The 17,192-nt window shown below is 36.9% G+C and overlaps 2 protein-coding genes across 5 annotated transcripts; both read left to right on the forward strand.

Moving 5' to 3' along the window:
- Positions 1–330: 330 nt before the first annotated feature.
- On the forward strand, positions 331–4,199 carry LOC107820767 (subtilisin-like protease SBT4.14). Its single transcript, XM_016647110.2, has 11 exons — positions 331–533; positions 619–713; positions 811–908; positions 984–1,127; positions 1,218–1,323; positions 1,758–2,271; positions 2,381–2,478; positions 2,552–2,776; positions 2,868–2,976; positions 3,054–3,267; positions 3,473–4,199. The coding sequence occupies exons 1-11, from the start codon at positions 432–434 to the stop codon at positions 4,015–4,017; spliced, it is 2,250 nt and encodes a 749-aa protein (XP_016502596.2). The 5' UTR covers positions 331–431; the 3' UTR covers positions 4,018–4,199.
- Positions 4,200–7,388: 3,189 nt separating this feature from the next.
- On the forward strand, positions 7,389–11,603 carry LOC107820766 (subtilisin-like protease SBT1.1). 4 transcript variants are annotated; one of them, XM_075217902.1, is made up of 3 exons: positions 7,451–7,549; positions 9,171–9,321; positions 9,495–11,603. In XM_075217902.1, exons 2-3 carry the CDS (start codon positions 9,249–9,251, stop codon positions 11,477–11,479), a joined length of 2,058 nt encoding a protein of 685 aa, XP_075074003.1. In that variant the 5' UTR covers positions 7,451–7,549; positions 9,171–9,248; the 3' UTR covers positions 11,480–11,603. The 4 variants fall into 4 exon arrangements, with proteins under 4 accessions (XP_016502594.1, XP_075074003.1, XP_016502593.1 ...); XM_075217901.1 differs by lacking the exon at positions 7,451–7,549 and adding an exon at positions 8,874–9,006; XM_016647108.2 differs by having other exon boundaries at positions 7,389–7,549; positions 9,171–11,603.
- Positions 11,604–17,192: the final 5,589 nt, after the last annotated feature.

The raw sequence follows: 17,192 nt of genomic DNA on the forward strand, positions 1-17,192 counted from the left end.
ATGGGTTAATTAAACATGTAGAACCCACTCTATATTCGACTATGATTATAGAGGTGCTCATATTGTGGCATGCAGATGTTAGGCATAATATATCTCTAACTGCACTCAGCTCTACTCAGTCCTTTTACAAAGTAACTAACAAATAGAATCAGTAACTAGAAAGGAAAAGCAGAAATAAAAATGTTAGCACAAAATATTAATTACCTTTCTTTCTCAAAAAGTTGCACATAATGATCTACCAGTCTTTATCCATCTTTCTTCTAAGACAACCAATCAAAATCCTCAACATGAAGTTAACTTAAAGTATCCATCAGATCATCTTTCTTCTCATTAATTGCTAGTACCATTGTACTTAATTCTCTGTATGATCCTGGATTTTCTTTCTACTTTTGCAATTCACCTAATCTTCCAACATTGTTGACACAAAGACAATGTTGAGGAACAATCACTTCTGCTGGTTTCTGTCTTATCATCTTCTTCTAATCTTGATCTTGACTGGCATTGAAGCTGCTGAAGTAGATAGAAAAGAAGCAGTAACTTTCTATACTATGTATTTTCATAATCATGTTTTTGGTTGTGCTGAGCTGCATTGTATTGATGTGATCATTTCCATTGCAGGATGACCTTTACATTGTTTTCTTGAAAGATCATCCGGTGAACGAAGAATCGCTATTTCAGAGACATATTATTGTCCTATCATCTTTAAAGGGAAGGTTAGTTAAATCTTCTGATCATACTCTCATGTGATCCAAGAGTAATGCAGTTTCAGTAAGTTATTTTCTTGACTTCTTATGTTGTAATTTATAACAGTGATGGGGCTGCAACAGAATCTCATGTTTATAGCTATACAAAAATCTTCAATGCATTTGCAGCAAAGCTATCTCAACATGAAGTTCACATGTTATCCAGTAAGTAGGATCCCTCTGCTGTAACTTTAGTCTTTGGCATTTGTTTGATACTAATAATTGAGTTCTTCTCTCCAGGCATGGATGAAGTGGTTTCTGTCATACCAAACAGATACAGGAAGCTACATACTACAAGATCATGGGAATTTATTGGTTTGCCTGCAACTGCAAAAAGAAGATTGAAAAGGGAGAGCAACATTATCGTGGGTGTTTTCGATACAGGTTAAGTATCGTTCAGATACTACTCAGGTTCTTCATTTTGCCAACAAAACAGAAGGCTGAAAATTAATTTTCTTGAAAAAACTTTGACAGGGATAACTCCTCAATCAAAAAGCTTTAAGGATGATGGTCTTGGTCCTCCTCCAGTAAAATGGAAAGGAAGTTGTGGCCATTTTGCAAATTTTTCTGGATGCAACAAGTAAATTATTCCCTTGTTATTAGTACTTTTGTATTGTACATCCGTGACATGACATCCACATTGGAGTCTATTATTTATCCACAAGCGTAATTAAGTGCATGTAATGTCACGAAAAGACAAATCAATGAACATAAATAATAGGTAGTTCTGAGTCATGTACACAACCAACCAGCCGCAGCTCAAATAGAATAATAATTAGTACTAAAGTTTGCACAAAAGTATGTCAGAATTTTAAAGTTAATAACTTATTGTTTGAAAATAAGGAGCCATATTGTGTGCTGTCCACATGATACACTAGCCTGCATCTGTTCCTCCAATATAGAACATATTAAGTTGTTATTGATTGATTTTACTAGGATTGAAAACATACGCTTCTGCCATTGACTTATTCTCATTTCTAATTATTATGCATGTCTTTATTTGTGATTATCAAGCAAGCTTATAGGAGCAAGATACTTCAAGCTGGACAAAGTTCCTGATCCAAATGACATATTGTCACCAATTGATGTGCACGGCCACGGAACACATACATCATCCACCCTAGCGGGAAGTATGGTGCCTGATGCAAGCTTGTTTGGTCTTGCCCGAGGGACTGCACGTGGAGCGGTTCCTTCTGCTAGAGTGGCTATGTACAAAGTCTGTTGGGTGACCTCAGGTTGTGCAGATATTGACATTCTAGCTGCATTTGAAGCTGCAATTAGTGATGGTGTGGACTTAATATCCATCTCAATTGGTGGTCTCAGTGGTAGTTATACAACTGATGTGATAGCCATTGGATCATTTCATGCCATGAGAAAAGGGATTCTTACTGTGGCTTCTGCTGGAAATGATGGACCTAACCTCAACACCGTCGCGAACCATGCACCATGGATGCTAACTGTAGCGGCTAGTGGCATTGATAGGGAGTTCAGGAGTAAGGTGGCGTTGGGAAATGGGAGAATAGTCTCAGTAAGTCTTTCTTATTGATGCAACGAAAGCTCAAATACGCGAAAGAGCAAAAGCTATTCTATTTCATCCCCTTTTCATTGAAGCATTTACTCATACCAGCATTATGCAGGGGATTGGAGTTAGCGCGTTTGATCCAAAGAAAAAATTGTATCCTCTTACGGCGGGAGTGGATATGGCCAAGAGCTCTGACACTCGAGACAGTTCAAGGTACTAATTAGGTTGTTATTAGACATTTCTTTCTTGTAATACTAGCCTCGCATATAATATGACACTGTCACAGGTACTGTGGTGAAGGATCAATGGATCCTAGAAAGGTAAAGGGAAAGCTTGTTTATTGCCAGTTGGGTACTTGGGGTGCTGATTCTGTTATAAAAGAACTTGGAGGGATCGGCACTATCATTGAAAGCGATCAGTTTCTTGATTCTGCCCCAATTTTCATGGCTCTTGCAACAATAGTTAATTCCAGCATAGGGAAAAACATTAATAACTATATGCATTCAGAGAGGTAAAAGTGTTACTTGTAACCTGTTTAGTCCATTTCAGAACTGAAATTACTGATGTTTATACTTAGCTGTGTGATGGTTTTAAAATTGCAGATTACCTTCAGCAGTAATATACAAATCACAGGAAGTTAAGATCAAAGCTCCATTTATTGCATCATTTTCATCAAGAGGTCCAAATCCAGGAACAATACGCCTTCTGAAGGTAAATTTAGATGGAAATCAGAGTTCATTGTTTATGTTAAATTTCCAAATATAGCTCTCTGATGCAGCATTGTGCAGCCTGATATTGCAGCTCCAGGAATTGACATTCTGGCTTCTTACACCCCCCTGAAATCACTCACTGGTTTGAAAGGCGATACTCAATATTCAGAATTCACCCTCATGTCTGGCACTTCCATGTCATGCCCTCATGTTGGCGGTGCAGCTGCTTATGTAAAGTCATACCATCCAGATTGGTCTCCTTCTGCTATTAAGTCTGCCCTCGTGACTACTGGTAAATCAACAAAATATTGTTTTCCACTTTCATTTGGTCTAAAAACTCAATACCTCTAAAGCAAATAGATAGCGTAGCAAAAAAATAGTGCATTTGAGCACTAAATAATCTAAGATTGTACAACAACTACGCCTCAATTCAAAACAAGTTGGATTCTGACGGTAATGTTTAATATTATTTTATCTTTTTCCTTATGAGCTTGAAGCAAGACCTATGAGCTCAAAGGTGGACAGGGAAGCAGAGTTCGCGTATGGTGCTGGACAAGTTAATCCGACGAAAGCAAGAAGTCCTGGATTAATTTATGACATGGATGATATGTCATATATCCAGTTCTTATGCCATGAAGGTTACAATTCATCATCAGTATCCAGTTTACTTCGACAACGGGTAAATTGCTCCACATTGATTCCTGCAAATGGTGAAGATGCTATCAACTATCCCACAATGCAGCTTGGCCTAAAGAGTAATCAAGAACCAACCATTGGCATTTTCAGGAGGAAAGTTACCAATGTTGGACAAGCTATATCTGTTTATAATGCCACTATCAGAGCTCCTAAGGGAGTGGATATCACAGTAAAACCAATGACTCTCTCGTTCACACGTGCAATGCAGACAAGAAGTTTCAAGGTTGTTGTGAAGGCAAAACCAATGTCAAATGCTGTAATATTGTCAGGTTCACTCATTTGGAAGAGCTCCCGCCATCTTGTAAGAAGTCCTATTGTCATATATGATCCAAAGGTTTTTGATTAAGTGATTATGTGATAGTTTCAAAGGAAAATGATACAGTAGAATGCAAAAGAACATCAAGAAACACACATGATTGTTGACATTAATTTCTGTAAAGGTGGGGGCAGGGTAAGTGTGCACAAGAACGAATTTGAAGAACAGTAGATGCAACATGTGTGAATAAATCTACATGTATATTCATTTCACACAATTACTTTTGTTTTCATTTCTGCAAACAAGTCCGAATTAATTGAATACTTGTGTTAGAAAATCCTCGGATCGATATGTTATTTCGATAGAGGAGATAATTGACAATACGAAGTTGCACATTAATCCTTTCCTGCACTAGATCCGATAGATGCAAGCATCATCTAGAATGATTGCGCGTTACTTTTTTACTATTAAATTTGAACCAATGACTTAAGTAGGTCATTATCATCCCAAAAATAACCAAATGAAACAAATTTATCGGCCCTTATTTACCTATAAAAAGACATCCAACAAGTCTCTATAAAATCATTTTCTACGTGAATGTATAGCTAATCTAAAGGAGATTACTATATAGGTTGGTAAAGCTAGTCTAATCATAAAAGTCTTACGTGTACTTATACTGAAGACGTGTATGTTGACTGATATATAGGGATTTATATAGTCGACCTCACGGACATATTGAGAGTTATATTAGTTGATTGACTCTAAATAATCAAATCAATTATGCCCTTATACTCAACTTTTCACATATACCCTTCTTCCCTACAGTCTCCACCAAAATAAATTGACAGACCAAAAAAAAAAAAAAGGATAGAAAAGCAACTGCACAGCCAACACGAGTCAGACAGAGAAATGATAGACCACCACAACCAATAGTGATTTCTTGAACACTTCCAATTCTATACTTTTCTTTGTTCAGCACATCTTTGAGTGCAACAAAGCTTTGTGTGGCTACTTTTCAGCATAAAAGAAATGGCATATCGCGAACTGGACAGAACAGAAGATTCCAATGATTGTCGCCATATGCGCAACACTAACCAAGCCCACTATTGTGTCTAGTGTTAGGTATTATCTCTAGCTATTTCAGAGTAAAGTATAGCTCATATACACCGATACACTCTCAGATCACCTAAAAGATATATACTTACAAGTAACGATATATGATAAATAAAACAAGTTGCTAGCTTACAGGATAAAATATGCATCCTGTTACAAGTTATGACAAGTAAAAGTACGCTTATCATAATGTAAAAGATTATTACACTAGTTTATATAAGTTAATTAATCATCGACGGTATATGTTCCATATCATGAGCTATAATTTTGGTCCCGAGAAAAGGCCGAAATGGTGTCATGTTTTGCCACCCGTGTAGTGCAAGAAAAGTGCCAAAGATAGCATGCAAATGATGAAAACAAAAGAAGGGCTTATGTTTAGGTGCACAAACAAAATTATGGTCCAAAAATCAAGAGCCTTCTTTATTTTGGCAGCACTCAAATTTTCCAACTCTAGAGTAAAAGAACAAGCATGCGTTAATTTTGTACTTTATCCTTCTAGCTTTTCCAGTGCCAAAGGCCAATCATACCAAGCCATGGGAGTTTATTTATTAGCATTAGGCATTAATTAGCATAATCAACATGGTTATAATCAACTAATTTCTATCTTTGTTTTAGGGTATCTCCTAATCACAGCTAGTAAGTGTTAGGAGGCTAAAATCTCTAATCTAAGAACAGCAGTCCTAACGTGTTCACAAGATATCTCTATACTAAGAGTCCTTGAAAACTATAAGTATATGATAGTTAGTGTGTGACTGTGTGTGTGAGAGATTTCTAAACTTCATCACATAAAATTCATGACAGAAAGTTTCACTAAACATCCATTCAATCATTTATAAGAGTAACTACAACCTTATATTAAGGTTAATTGTTGGAAATCTTAGTAGCTCAGTTGGTTGGTTATCCAATCTCACTCGGTGAAAGTTCGATTTCCTACCTTGTAATTTCCTTTCCTATATATAGCCCAAATCCGTTTATCAGCGTGATGGTGCGTATCTAAAATATCAAGTAGATCTTGAAATTTATATACACGAATCATCTATATTTGTCGAAACAATATCTTCAATAGCTAGCATGCATGAATTACAATTAAAGCATCACAATTATTTTTTATCAAAACCAAAGAGGCAACTCGGTTTGTTGCTTGCTGTCCAAATAATTGAAATCTTGAAAGTACCATTCAACATAAAAGTAATAAAATACAATTTAAGCAACAAAGGTCAACTATGATTATACAGATTTTCAGCCTGATAATTGGTACAAGTAAGAATGCAAGGTATTGGAGCTGACCAAAGCCTAAAATCTGCCGAGCAACATTAAATGTTTTTGCCACCCCCATGATTATTCTCACATTTTGGTTGGTCACAAACACAAGGAAAAACAAAGAAAAAAGAAGCCACGCCTCTAAGTCATACACATACAGTTACGAAACAGCAATTAGATTGCCACATTTATGAGGGCCGTCACCGAATGTTTTCTGGCATCAAATCATAAAGACAAAAGATTAACCCATGTTAAAGATATTACTACATCTGATCTTAAATAAATTATAATCATTTTATCGAATTGAATTTGTTTCAAGGTAGCTAACGTTTTTTTGTTTGGAATCCAGAAAAACCCGCAGCCGCTACAGTCTCTGCTCTTCGGGTGAGTACTTTGGGGTGAGCACTTTGCGGGGATTGGGTAAATCCCCCACTGTGCAATAGCCTGCAAACTACACAGGTGATATAAACCGCACTAGGCAAGCCCTGTACGACATGCTCAAATTCAGAAGGCATTGAGGATGGATCGGTCCCGGTCATCGCTGTGGATAACCCCCTCTAAACGAACCGGGCGATCCCCGAAGGGATAGGTAGCTAACGTTTTACATAAAGAAAAAGTCATTCAAATTAGTGGAGTGTTAATAAAATGAGACGTTTATGAGATAGATGAATGATAACCTAGACAAACACTGTTATGATTAAAACTACGTAGTATTAAATGTCTTTGTTAAATAATGCCAAAAAAAAAAAGAATCTTAAAAGATAATTATATGAACAAAGATGAAGTAACATCTTTTTAGGTGGGGTCTAATTAATTATGTTTGAATCGCCATTTTTAAGTGACCCAATTAATAAGAAATACAACATCTTTGAACAATGATTGCACGGAAGCTATCGTCCAAAACAATCTCCATTGCATTATATAGCACTATAGCAAGTTCCTAAAAGCCAGCATTACTCCATCTCTCTTTGTTTTCAATTGTTTAAGCAGATTTTCATCTTTCTTTCTTTATTTTTTAAAATACTCTCCTCCTTTTATATAGGAGGCGTGCATTCTTGAAGAAAAAGGCAATTAGTTAAAAGTGGGAATGGGAAGATTGCTTTTCTTTTTTTCCCTTTTGTTGCTAGCACAATGAAGTGACATAAGTTGTCAATGTTATCACACTCTTTCCCTTTGCCTATTTAAAATTTCCATCAACCTTTAGCCATTCCTCAGTATTCCTTCAATTGTCCTGAATCCTAAAACAAAGGTATGTCTTCTTCTTGTATTCTTTCTTCCCCTCTGTGCATTTTGAAACACCATGCACAAACTAAGGTAGGATTATGAAGCATCTACCAACCTCATGCATATATTTAAGGACTAGTCCAATTTTGGTTCTGTAAGTCATGATGGCCTAAAATATAGTACTATGTTCTATGCATGTTAGACATTATAGCAATCCGATATATATGCACAACTCGTGGCAGATTCAGAATTTAAAATTAGTGGGTTATGCTATTTATATATGCCTATTTTAATATTTCCGTACATATATAAGGTTTAGAGGCAATGGATTTGACCGAACTCAATTGTATTGTGAGTTGAACACCCTTTCGCCGTGTATATAGGTCAAATATTATTTTTTTATATATATACACAATATTAAATTTTGAACACCGTATCCTTAGTGAAATTCTTGACTTCACCAATATTGGTTGTGTCTAATCTAGCTAGATTCGCCACTAACACAACTTAGATAGACCTAAAGACAGGGGTGGAGCCAAAGACCAAGTTAGGAGTTTGGATGGATCCAGTAATTTTGGTCCAAACTTTGTATTTGTCTTTAAAAAGTCATTTAATATGTACGAATTATTAACTTAGAACCCAGTAACTTAAAAAGACTAGAATACTGAACCCATAAACTTCAAATGCTGGTTTCGCCTCTGGCCTAAAGATGCCGTGTGTTTAAGTGCTGTCAAGAACCTTTTAGGTAGTAATAAGTTCACCAGTTTCCTTTCAATTCTGAAGCACGAGTTGTATCATATGATTCGTGCTATATAGTTAGTACAAGTAGGTAGCTTTAATGGCTTCACATTTCCAACCTCAGATGTGAGCTTTAACAAGAAGTCTGCTGTAATGGTTTGTGGTTGGCTCAATACCATGGTTGTATTTATTACTTCACGAGTATGGCTTCATCAGTTTTCTTTCTTGAACAACTTTTAGATGAATAGTTGACGGTCCTTAATAAGAAATATCTCTCTTTTATATTACAAGAAACTCCTTCCATTGACAGTCAAAACTTTCCCTTTTCAAAGAGTACTAACAAATTGATTGCTTATCTTAGTTAAAGATAGTATTCTCACTATAATATCTTTTTTCTTCTTTTGTTTTAAGGTTGATTACATCGTTCCTTGTATTAAAATGTGTTACTGACATTCAGATGGCGAAAGAGGAGCCTTGGCGTAACTGATAAAGTTGATGCCATGTGACTAGGAGATCAGGGGTTCGAGCCGTGGAAACAACCTCTTGCAGAAATGCAAGATAAGGCTGTGCACGATAGACCTTGTGGTCCGGCCCTTCCCCGACCCGCGCATAGCAGTAGCTTAGTGCACGCGGCTGCCCTTACTGATATTCAGATGGTGTCATTGTCTTGTCACTTTTAGAGTGCACAGTTTTAGCATTTGGTCACAAGAAGTAGTAACTGCAATTCACAGTAACTCAGTTCATGTAAATCCTTCAAATATGAATGCTTTCGTACGGAGTATTTAATTTTCCTGTCTGCCAACCTTTGATCAGTAAAATCGCCACTAGAATCCATTAGTTGTTATAAATAAGAGCTGTATCTAAGCCCTTTGCTTATATTTCTTTTCTTTTCCTCTCTGTTTTGGCAGTGAAGATGAAGTCCAGGAACTGCATGTTGTTGTTAGCATTTATAGCTGCAGTGATTTCATCTGCTTTAGCAGAAAAAGATGTATATGTGGTTCACATGGATAAGACCAAGATCACATCATTCGACAGTTATCTTGGAACTTCCAAAATATGGTATGATAATATTATTGGTTCTATAACTGAACTCTCTACTGATGGTGAAGAGGAACAAGAAGTAAAACCTCCTCAGCTTCTTTACGTATATGAAAAGGCCATTTCTGGTTTTTCAGCAAAACTTTCCAAGAAACAACTTGAATTACTAAAACAAGTTGATGGATTCCTTACAGCTATGCCAGATGAAATGTTAAGCCTACATACCACTCATTCACCTCAGTTTCTTGGGCTGAAAAGTGGCAGTGGACTTTGGAGTGCTTCTAATTTGACTTCTGATGTGATCGTTGGCGTGATCGATACTGGAATTTGGCCTGAACATTTAAGTTTCCGCGATTCAGGGATGCCACCCGTGCCTTCTCGTTGGAAAGGCAAATGTGAGGCTGGAACGCGGTTTTCGCCATCAAATTGTAATAAGAAGATTATTGGTGCAAGGATTTTCTCTAAAGGGTATGAAGCTGCTGCAGGGAAAATCAATGAAACAGAAGATTATAGATCACCGCGTGACTCACAAGGCCACGGAACGCATACTGCTTCAACAGCAGCTGGAAATCTTGTCATGGGTGCAAATCTTTTTGGATTGGGTAAAGGGTTGGCTGGTGGTATGAGCTATGGATCAAGAATTGCAGTTTACAAAGCATGTTACATACAAGGCTGCTCAAGCTCTGATATTTTAGCAGCTATTGATCAAGCTGTTATTGATGGGGTGGATGTATTGTCACTTTCTTTAGGAGGTTTCCCAAAGCCATTTTATGCAGATAATATAGCTATTGCTGCATTTGGTGCAGTTCAACATGGGGTCTTTGTTTCATGCTCAGCAGGAAATTCAGGGCCTTTGAGTTCTAGTGTTGGCAATGCAGCACCTTGGATTATGACTGTTGCCGCAAGCTCTCTGGACCGTAGCTTTCCAACTACTGTCAAGCTCGGAGATGGACGTGTTTTCAAAGGGGCTTCATTGTACCAAGGTAAGCCTACAAAACAATTGCCACTTGTTTATGGAAGAACAGAAGGTGGGGAAGGTGCTGAATTTTGCACCAATGGGACACTATCTTCAAGATTAGTCAAAGGCAAGATTGTTGTCTGTGAAAAAGGACTCAATGCCAGAGCTGAAAAGGGAGAGCAAGTGAAAATAGCTGGTGGAGCTGGAATGATTATGGTAAATAGAGATGAAGAAGGCGAAGAACTTTATGCCGATCCTCATGTGTTGCCTGGCACATCTTTAGGAGCTTCAGCTGGCATTGCTATCAAAAGTTACATCAACTCGACGAAAACTGCCACAGCTTCAATCAAATTTGAGGGGACAGTTTATGGCAACCGTGCACCAATAGTGGCTGCATTTTCCTCTAGAGGACCTAGTGCAGCTGGACCGGACATTATCAAGCCGGATGTTACTGCTCCAGGAGTGGACATATTAGCTGCTTGGCCTCCAAATATTAGCCCATCAATGCTAAAGAGCGATAAGAGAAGCGTGTTATTCAACATTCTTTCTGGCACTTCCATGTCTTGCCCTCATGTCAGTGGACTAGCTGCACTACTTAAATCTGTCCATAGAGATTGGTCACCAGCAGCAGTCAAGTCGGCGTTAATGACAACTGCTTATACCCTTGACAAAGAAAGAACTCCAATAGCAGATGCTGTTTCTGAGACTTCAATATCAGCTACCCCTTTTGGCATTGGCTCAGGACATGTTGATCCTGAAAAGGCTTCTAATCCAGGCCTTATCTACGATATTTCAACCGAGGATTACCTGCGTTACATCTGTAGCCTAAACTACAACTCTTCTCAAATAGCCCTTTTATTGAGAAAGAATTACACTTGTCCTAGTCATGTCTTAAAATCACCTGGTGATCTAAACTACCCTTCTTTTGCTGTACTTTTCGACAGCAAGAGCCGAAATCTGATCCAGACATTTAAAAGAAGTGTGACAAATGTTGGGAACCCTATGAGTACTTATGTTGTACAAGTGAATACACCTAGTGGAGTATCAGTTACTGTGAAGCCAAAAATTCTAAAGTTTCAGAAGAAGGGTCAGAAGCTGAGATATAAAATGAGAGTTGTTGCAAGGGGAAAAAGGAGTGCTGGTGATTCAACATTTGGATCACTGGTTTGGTTTTCAAGAACACGCATAGTTAGAAGTCCCATTGCTATCACATGGCAGTAACTCAATGAGGTTAATTTGATGACAACATCCATTCTTGAAATTGTCTACGAGAATGTGTATCTTCTGAATAAACTAACTAGTAGTTCAATTAGATATATTTGCATATTACTTTTGAGTTCATAAACCTCATTACTCTTTTTTCTCTTGTTTTCCCTTGATTCTCATTGACCACGTCCTATAGGGATCATCGAATCAATAGCAATAAGCTCGATTTGAAGAGGCTCATATATGGAACGGCGTGAAATAATACCCGAGGCGGCAGATTCAATTAATCAAAATTCACAAGCTGAAATTTCACCCTACCCTCAATAGGTTTAGCCGGGGCATTTATAACACGACCCAAATAAGCCTCACTCATGGGTATCGGAGCAATTCTTTCATTTGCTTTTACAGAACTTCCTTCTTGTATCAACAACACCAACATTATTTGATTCCAAATTCAGAGTAATGTCTATTGTACCCTCTTCAAATTCGACTAATGTACCCGCCAATACTTCATCAAGACTAGTGGTGGCAAAATAGTTAAAAGAAAACAGTTAACCACTCATATTATCCACAAAAAATGGGTTGGATAATGAACTTTTTAAATATGGGTCAAATATAGAGAACCATATTATCCTTTTAAAAAGTGGATAACTAAAGATTTAACTTTTACATTTGCAAAACCTCAAATTGGGGTTCCTCAAGTTTGGATCATATTCAAGAAGTCATGAATAATATGGTTACCCATATTATCCGCCGGTTAACCCGTTTTTTATCCGTATTAAATACGGATCGGGTCGTATAATTTATCCGTTTTTCATAACTCGTTTTCGACCTGAACCATATCCAACCCGACCTGCCCGTTTGTCAATCCTAATCAAGACCATGAATAAGAGCACACATATTGAATTATCTCCCTAGAGAGATGTTTGAGCTGTTCAAACAAATATTGTATTGCATTTCCAAAGAAAGAAAAAAACTGACCTTATAGGCCAAAGAAGGAATCTAACCTTTCAAAAATTCAAGGGATTTTCTTTTTTTTCTTTCTTTATGTTGGCATTTGCAGCTGCTAGTTTGTAACCACGCCTAATGCTGTATTGTGGTCTGGGCCCGGGCTTGAGGCGGGTCGGGCTGAGGCGGTCCCGGGCCAAACGGTCCCAATGTGTGGAACCGGCCCACGACAGTCTTAAGCCCACATGGTCCCGGGCTAAATGGGCCGGGCCCGCGAGCCTAACGGGCTTTTCCCGTTTCGGGCTATTTTTTTAAATTTTTTTTATCTAAGGCACTTTCTTGTAAACTATATATGTATATACTAGTATAAATTGCTTATATATAGCTATATAAATATATATAGTATATATAGTATGTATAGTATGTATATATAAGGGTGTATTATGTGTATATATAATTATATATTGCCTTATGTAATATATATTGCCTTATATATAAATGGGGCGGGCCCGCGTGCCTAAATGGGCCTAACAGGCTTTTTCCGTTTCGGGCTATTTTTTTTTAATTTTGTTTATCTAAGGCACTTTCTTGTAAACTATATATGTATATACTAGTATAAATTGCTTATATATAGTATATATAGTATGTATATATACGGGTGTATTATGTGTATATATAGTTTATATGTATTAGAGATATGTATTAGATATATATATATAGTTTATATGTATTAGATATATAATATATATACTATATCAAATTTAAACACAAAATAAATTGCAAAGAAATATTCAAGGGAATGTCTTATATATTTTACTATTACGACATTAACAAAGAATGACAATATCTTTCTTAGTCTTCCTCCCCCAATGGAATGAGCACAACAAGGTACTAATACCACCATTAAAAGGAAAAAAAACTAAGGAAGATGTGCCAAAATACAAGTTACATGTTAGTCTATGTATTATCTCTAACAAATCTCATAAATCCTTGAAGGTCCGGAGGAATTTCCGTTGGTGGTGGTGGAAAAGAAGTTTGTTCATCACCGCTTCCGGGCGAAGCAGCATCCTGCGCAAGTTCCGCTAGCATTTCTTCATAAGCTTCATCTATCTCCGGTTGTGATTCTGCAAGTCCAAAATTTCTTCTTTCCGAACGGATCCAATCTCTGAAGAGTACTGATTTTTCCAAGCTCTCCCTCATAGACGCTCTATGATCACCGATTTGAAGCCTTGCTTGACTGAATGCGCTCTCCGATGCCACTGTTGAAGCTTGAACACCTAAAATATCCCGAGCCATCCTTGAAAGAACCGGATAGTGTTTTTGTTTGTCCTTCCACCATTCCAAAACATCGAAGGAGCCGTCGGGATTCTCTGATTCAAGTCCCTGCGACAAATAAACTTGAAGCTCATTTAGTTGTGAACTATCACCAAAATTATCACCTTGAGAACCCCTGAACTCCGTCCAAGAACTAAGGGCTTTTAGGCCCGCAGTTCTTTTAGATGCTTGCGAACTAGACGAAGTAGGAGTTGGAACATTTGGTCTAGCTTGATCTAAGGCAAGTTGATAAGCATTATAAATAGTTTGAGCATTTATTTTAAATTGAGACTTTTGCATCTCCAAGTGTAGCAAATTTCTCAGCTGAAAGTGATATAGCGTTATAAATTTTTGAATACCAAAAGTGAGGACCTCCTAATTTTATTGTAGGATTTAACAATACAGCAACACCAAAAATAGGGGGGATAGGGAAAAAATATTTTTTAAACTTAGCTTTCATAAAATTAATAGCTTCTTCATAAATTACTCCACCCTCTGAAAATTGAGTAATAAATCTACAAGTGCTGCAATATAAACTAAACAGTTAGAAATAGTAGGATAATATTTGCCAGATAATTCATTTATAGCAATATGAAATTGTTCTAAAAAGTCTACAAGCATTTTAACATTACTCCAATCTTGATTTGTAAGGTGCTCATCATCATCATCATCACCATCACCTACACGAGCATTATACGTTGCGCTTATTGGGTTCCTATATTCATATGCAACAACTAAACTTTCATACATGTAATTCCATCTAGTCGGACAAGGTTTAGGAACCTTTCTTTCTCTAAGGCCAAATTCATCACATTTTTTAAAATAGTCTCTAAGTCTACTTCTACGGTTTGAATAAAAAAGCCAATTAAGAGCCATTTTAACCTTTTCAATTTCTACATTTAAAACTTTCATACCAGCACCGACGATTAAATGGTAAATATGACAAATACATCTAACATGAAAAATATTACTAAATGCAGGATTTAGTGTAGTTGTAAGCAAGCCTATAGCATTAGTGTTACTAGAAGCATTATCCATTGAAACCGACATAATTTTATCTCTAATACAAAAATATCTACAAATATCTGTAACTGTGTTAGCAATAAACTTACCTGTGTGGCGTCAGTTAATTATTCTATAAGCAATAATGCGCTTTTGCATTATCCACTCCTCATCTATCCAATGACTTGTAACAGTTAGATAATCACAATCATTACCACTTCTACTAATATCAGTAGTAATAGCAATGCGACAATCTATATGAGTAAATAAATAGCGCAAATATTGTTCATATTCATATTTATATTTATAAATATCGCTCTTTACGGTTGCGCGAGGCCATCCTTTATAAGTAGGATTAAAAACTCTTCTAATATAATGTACAAAATGAGGGTTAGAAGGAAAACTATAGGGTAAGCACATAACAGTAACCATTTTTTGCCAATTCTTCACGATCTTTATTTGGATCATACTATAAAATGCCACCGGTAACAGTGTTAATTCCCGGTTGAACTAGATTTGAACCTGTACTAGGGTTAACCGTACTATCTACACTTGTCCCCTCTTGCGCAGCTTTCATTTATAAAAATCTAGCTTTATCTCTAGGGTGTTTCAATTTGTGTCTAGTCAAACTGCCCGTACCGCTACGGTCTCCAGTAAATTTATGAACTAGTTGAGACCCACAAGTGTTATACTTAGCCTTATTTTTTTCTCTTAGTTGAGTAAAAAAATGCCAAACAAGAGATGTTTCGGGCCGTTTAGAAGGTTGTCTATTAAAAGTAGGGGTTACTACAAGAGGGTCAGGCAGGACATCAGTTGGGTTATTAACAGGACTAGTAGGTGTATCATCTAAATCCGGTTGCGTTTCATCTAAATCATCATTTTCCTCATCATTTTCAAAGATAGTTTCATTAAGATAAAGAGCATTCATAACTTCTTCATTTAATTGTTGACCCGGTGCAACATCATGGCAAAATTGACTATCGAAAAATTAAAAACAAGGGTTATCACTATCAAGAATAATAGGTGGAGGAGGACGGGTAATAGGTCTGGGTCGGGGAGTCGGGGGAAGAGTAGTAGTTTGGCTACTAGATTCACCAATTTTAGATTTTTCCTTACCCTTACCACCAAAAATATTTTTCAAAGAAAATGCCATATTAATTATAATTGTACTAAATAAAACTAATAAAACTATAATATTAAAACTTAAGAGTTGGAACGAGTTTACCGAATTGACGAACAACTTCTTGAAAATTGAATATCATTGAAGACTTGAAGACTTGAATACTTCAATTCACCAACTTCACAATTTTTCACGAAATTGCAATAATAAAACAAGCAATTATAGAAGAAAAATAGAGAGAGATTGATGAATTTGTGAGTAAAAATGAAAGAATGGAGGGGTATTTATAGTTGAGAATTGGGAAAAAGTGTAATTATAAAAAGTTTGGGGTTAAAGCAAAGTTTGGGGGCCAAATGACTATTTTTTAAAGTGGCCAATGGACCAATTTTGAAGGCCAACGGCTAGATTTTTAAAATCTGACCGTTAGTCTTTTTTTAAAATTTTTTTTTAAAAAAGAAATTAGTTGTTGGAGCCCGTTAGGCCCGGTTGAACCGGCCCAGGCCCGCCTGCCGGTCCCGGGCTTAACGGTCCCGGGCTCACCGGCTAATTATCTTGAACCGGCCCACCACGGGCTTTTACACCACTAGAGCCCAGGCCCGGTTGAACCGGTCCGTTAGGCCTGCGGTCCTGGGCGGTCCCGGGCCACAATACAACCTTAACCACGCCTAGTTGTCATGAAGCCGTCCACTAAATTGACTAATGGTTAATGGTGACAACTTAATTATTGGTATTTACACCAAAGCAATATGTATTTATACATAGATTTATTCATTCCAGTTATATTAATTAATACATAATTTTACCTATTAAAATCAATTAACTATGATAATTTAGTATGATTATCTAACTATGTAAGCATTTACCCTTAGAAATTAAGTGAGGATAATTTACTTGTATTACAATGAACAATTTATTAGATAGCTTCTCTAGATATATCATCTACTTGTCACGTTCCTTAGAGAATGTTCTCATTTTAAAGTTTAACGTGGTATGTGTTATAAAATAAAGACTCTAAAGTAAAAAAACCGAACACAAGTAGAGAGAGACAACAACAACAACAATAACAACAACAACAACAACAATAAGAACCCAGTATAATTCCACTAGTGGAGTCTAGGGAGGGTAGTGTGTACGCAGACCTTACCCCTACCATGAGTAGAGAGGTTGTTTCCAAATAGACCATCGGTATCCTTCCCTCCAAAAACTCCCCACCTTGCTCTTGGGGTGACTCGAACTCACAACCTCTTGGTTGGAAGTGAATGTTGGAGAGAGAGAGAGAGATTTATTATTCAATTTTCAAAGTGATGTACATAATGAACTGAAATCTCCTATATTTATAGAAGA

Source organism: Nicotiana tabacum, chromosome 7 (assembly GCF_000715075.1).
Source record: "Nicotiana tabacum cultivar K326 chromosome 7, ASM71507v2, whole genome shotgun sequence".
Lineage (NCBI taxonomy): Eukaryota > Viridiplantae > Streptophyta > Magnoliopsida > Solanales > Solanaceae > Nicotiana > Nicotiana tabacum.

Bases quoted from the DNA above. Each gene is read 5' to 3' on its own strand.
- LOC107820767 (XM_016647110.2), top strand. From the start codon at position 432: ATGTTGAGGAACAATCACTTCTGCTGGTTTCTGTCTTATCATCTTCTT. The intron at 1,324-1,757 runs GTAAATTATTCC...GTGATTATCAAG, and splicing joins AATTTTTCTGGATGCAACAA to CAAGCTTATAGGAGCAAGAT. The intron at 2,272-2,380 runs GTAAGTCTTTCT...AGCATTATGCAG, and splicing joins GAAATGGGAGAATAGTCTCA to GGGATTGGAGTTAGCGCGTT.
- LOC107820766 (XM_016647108.2), top strand. From the start codon at position 9,176: ATGAAGTCCAGGAACTGCATGTTGTTGTTAGCATTTATAGCTGCAGTG.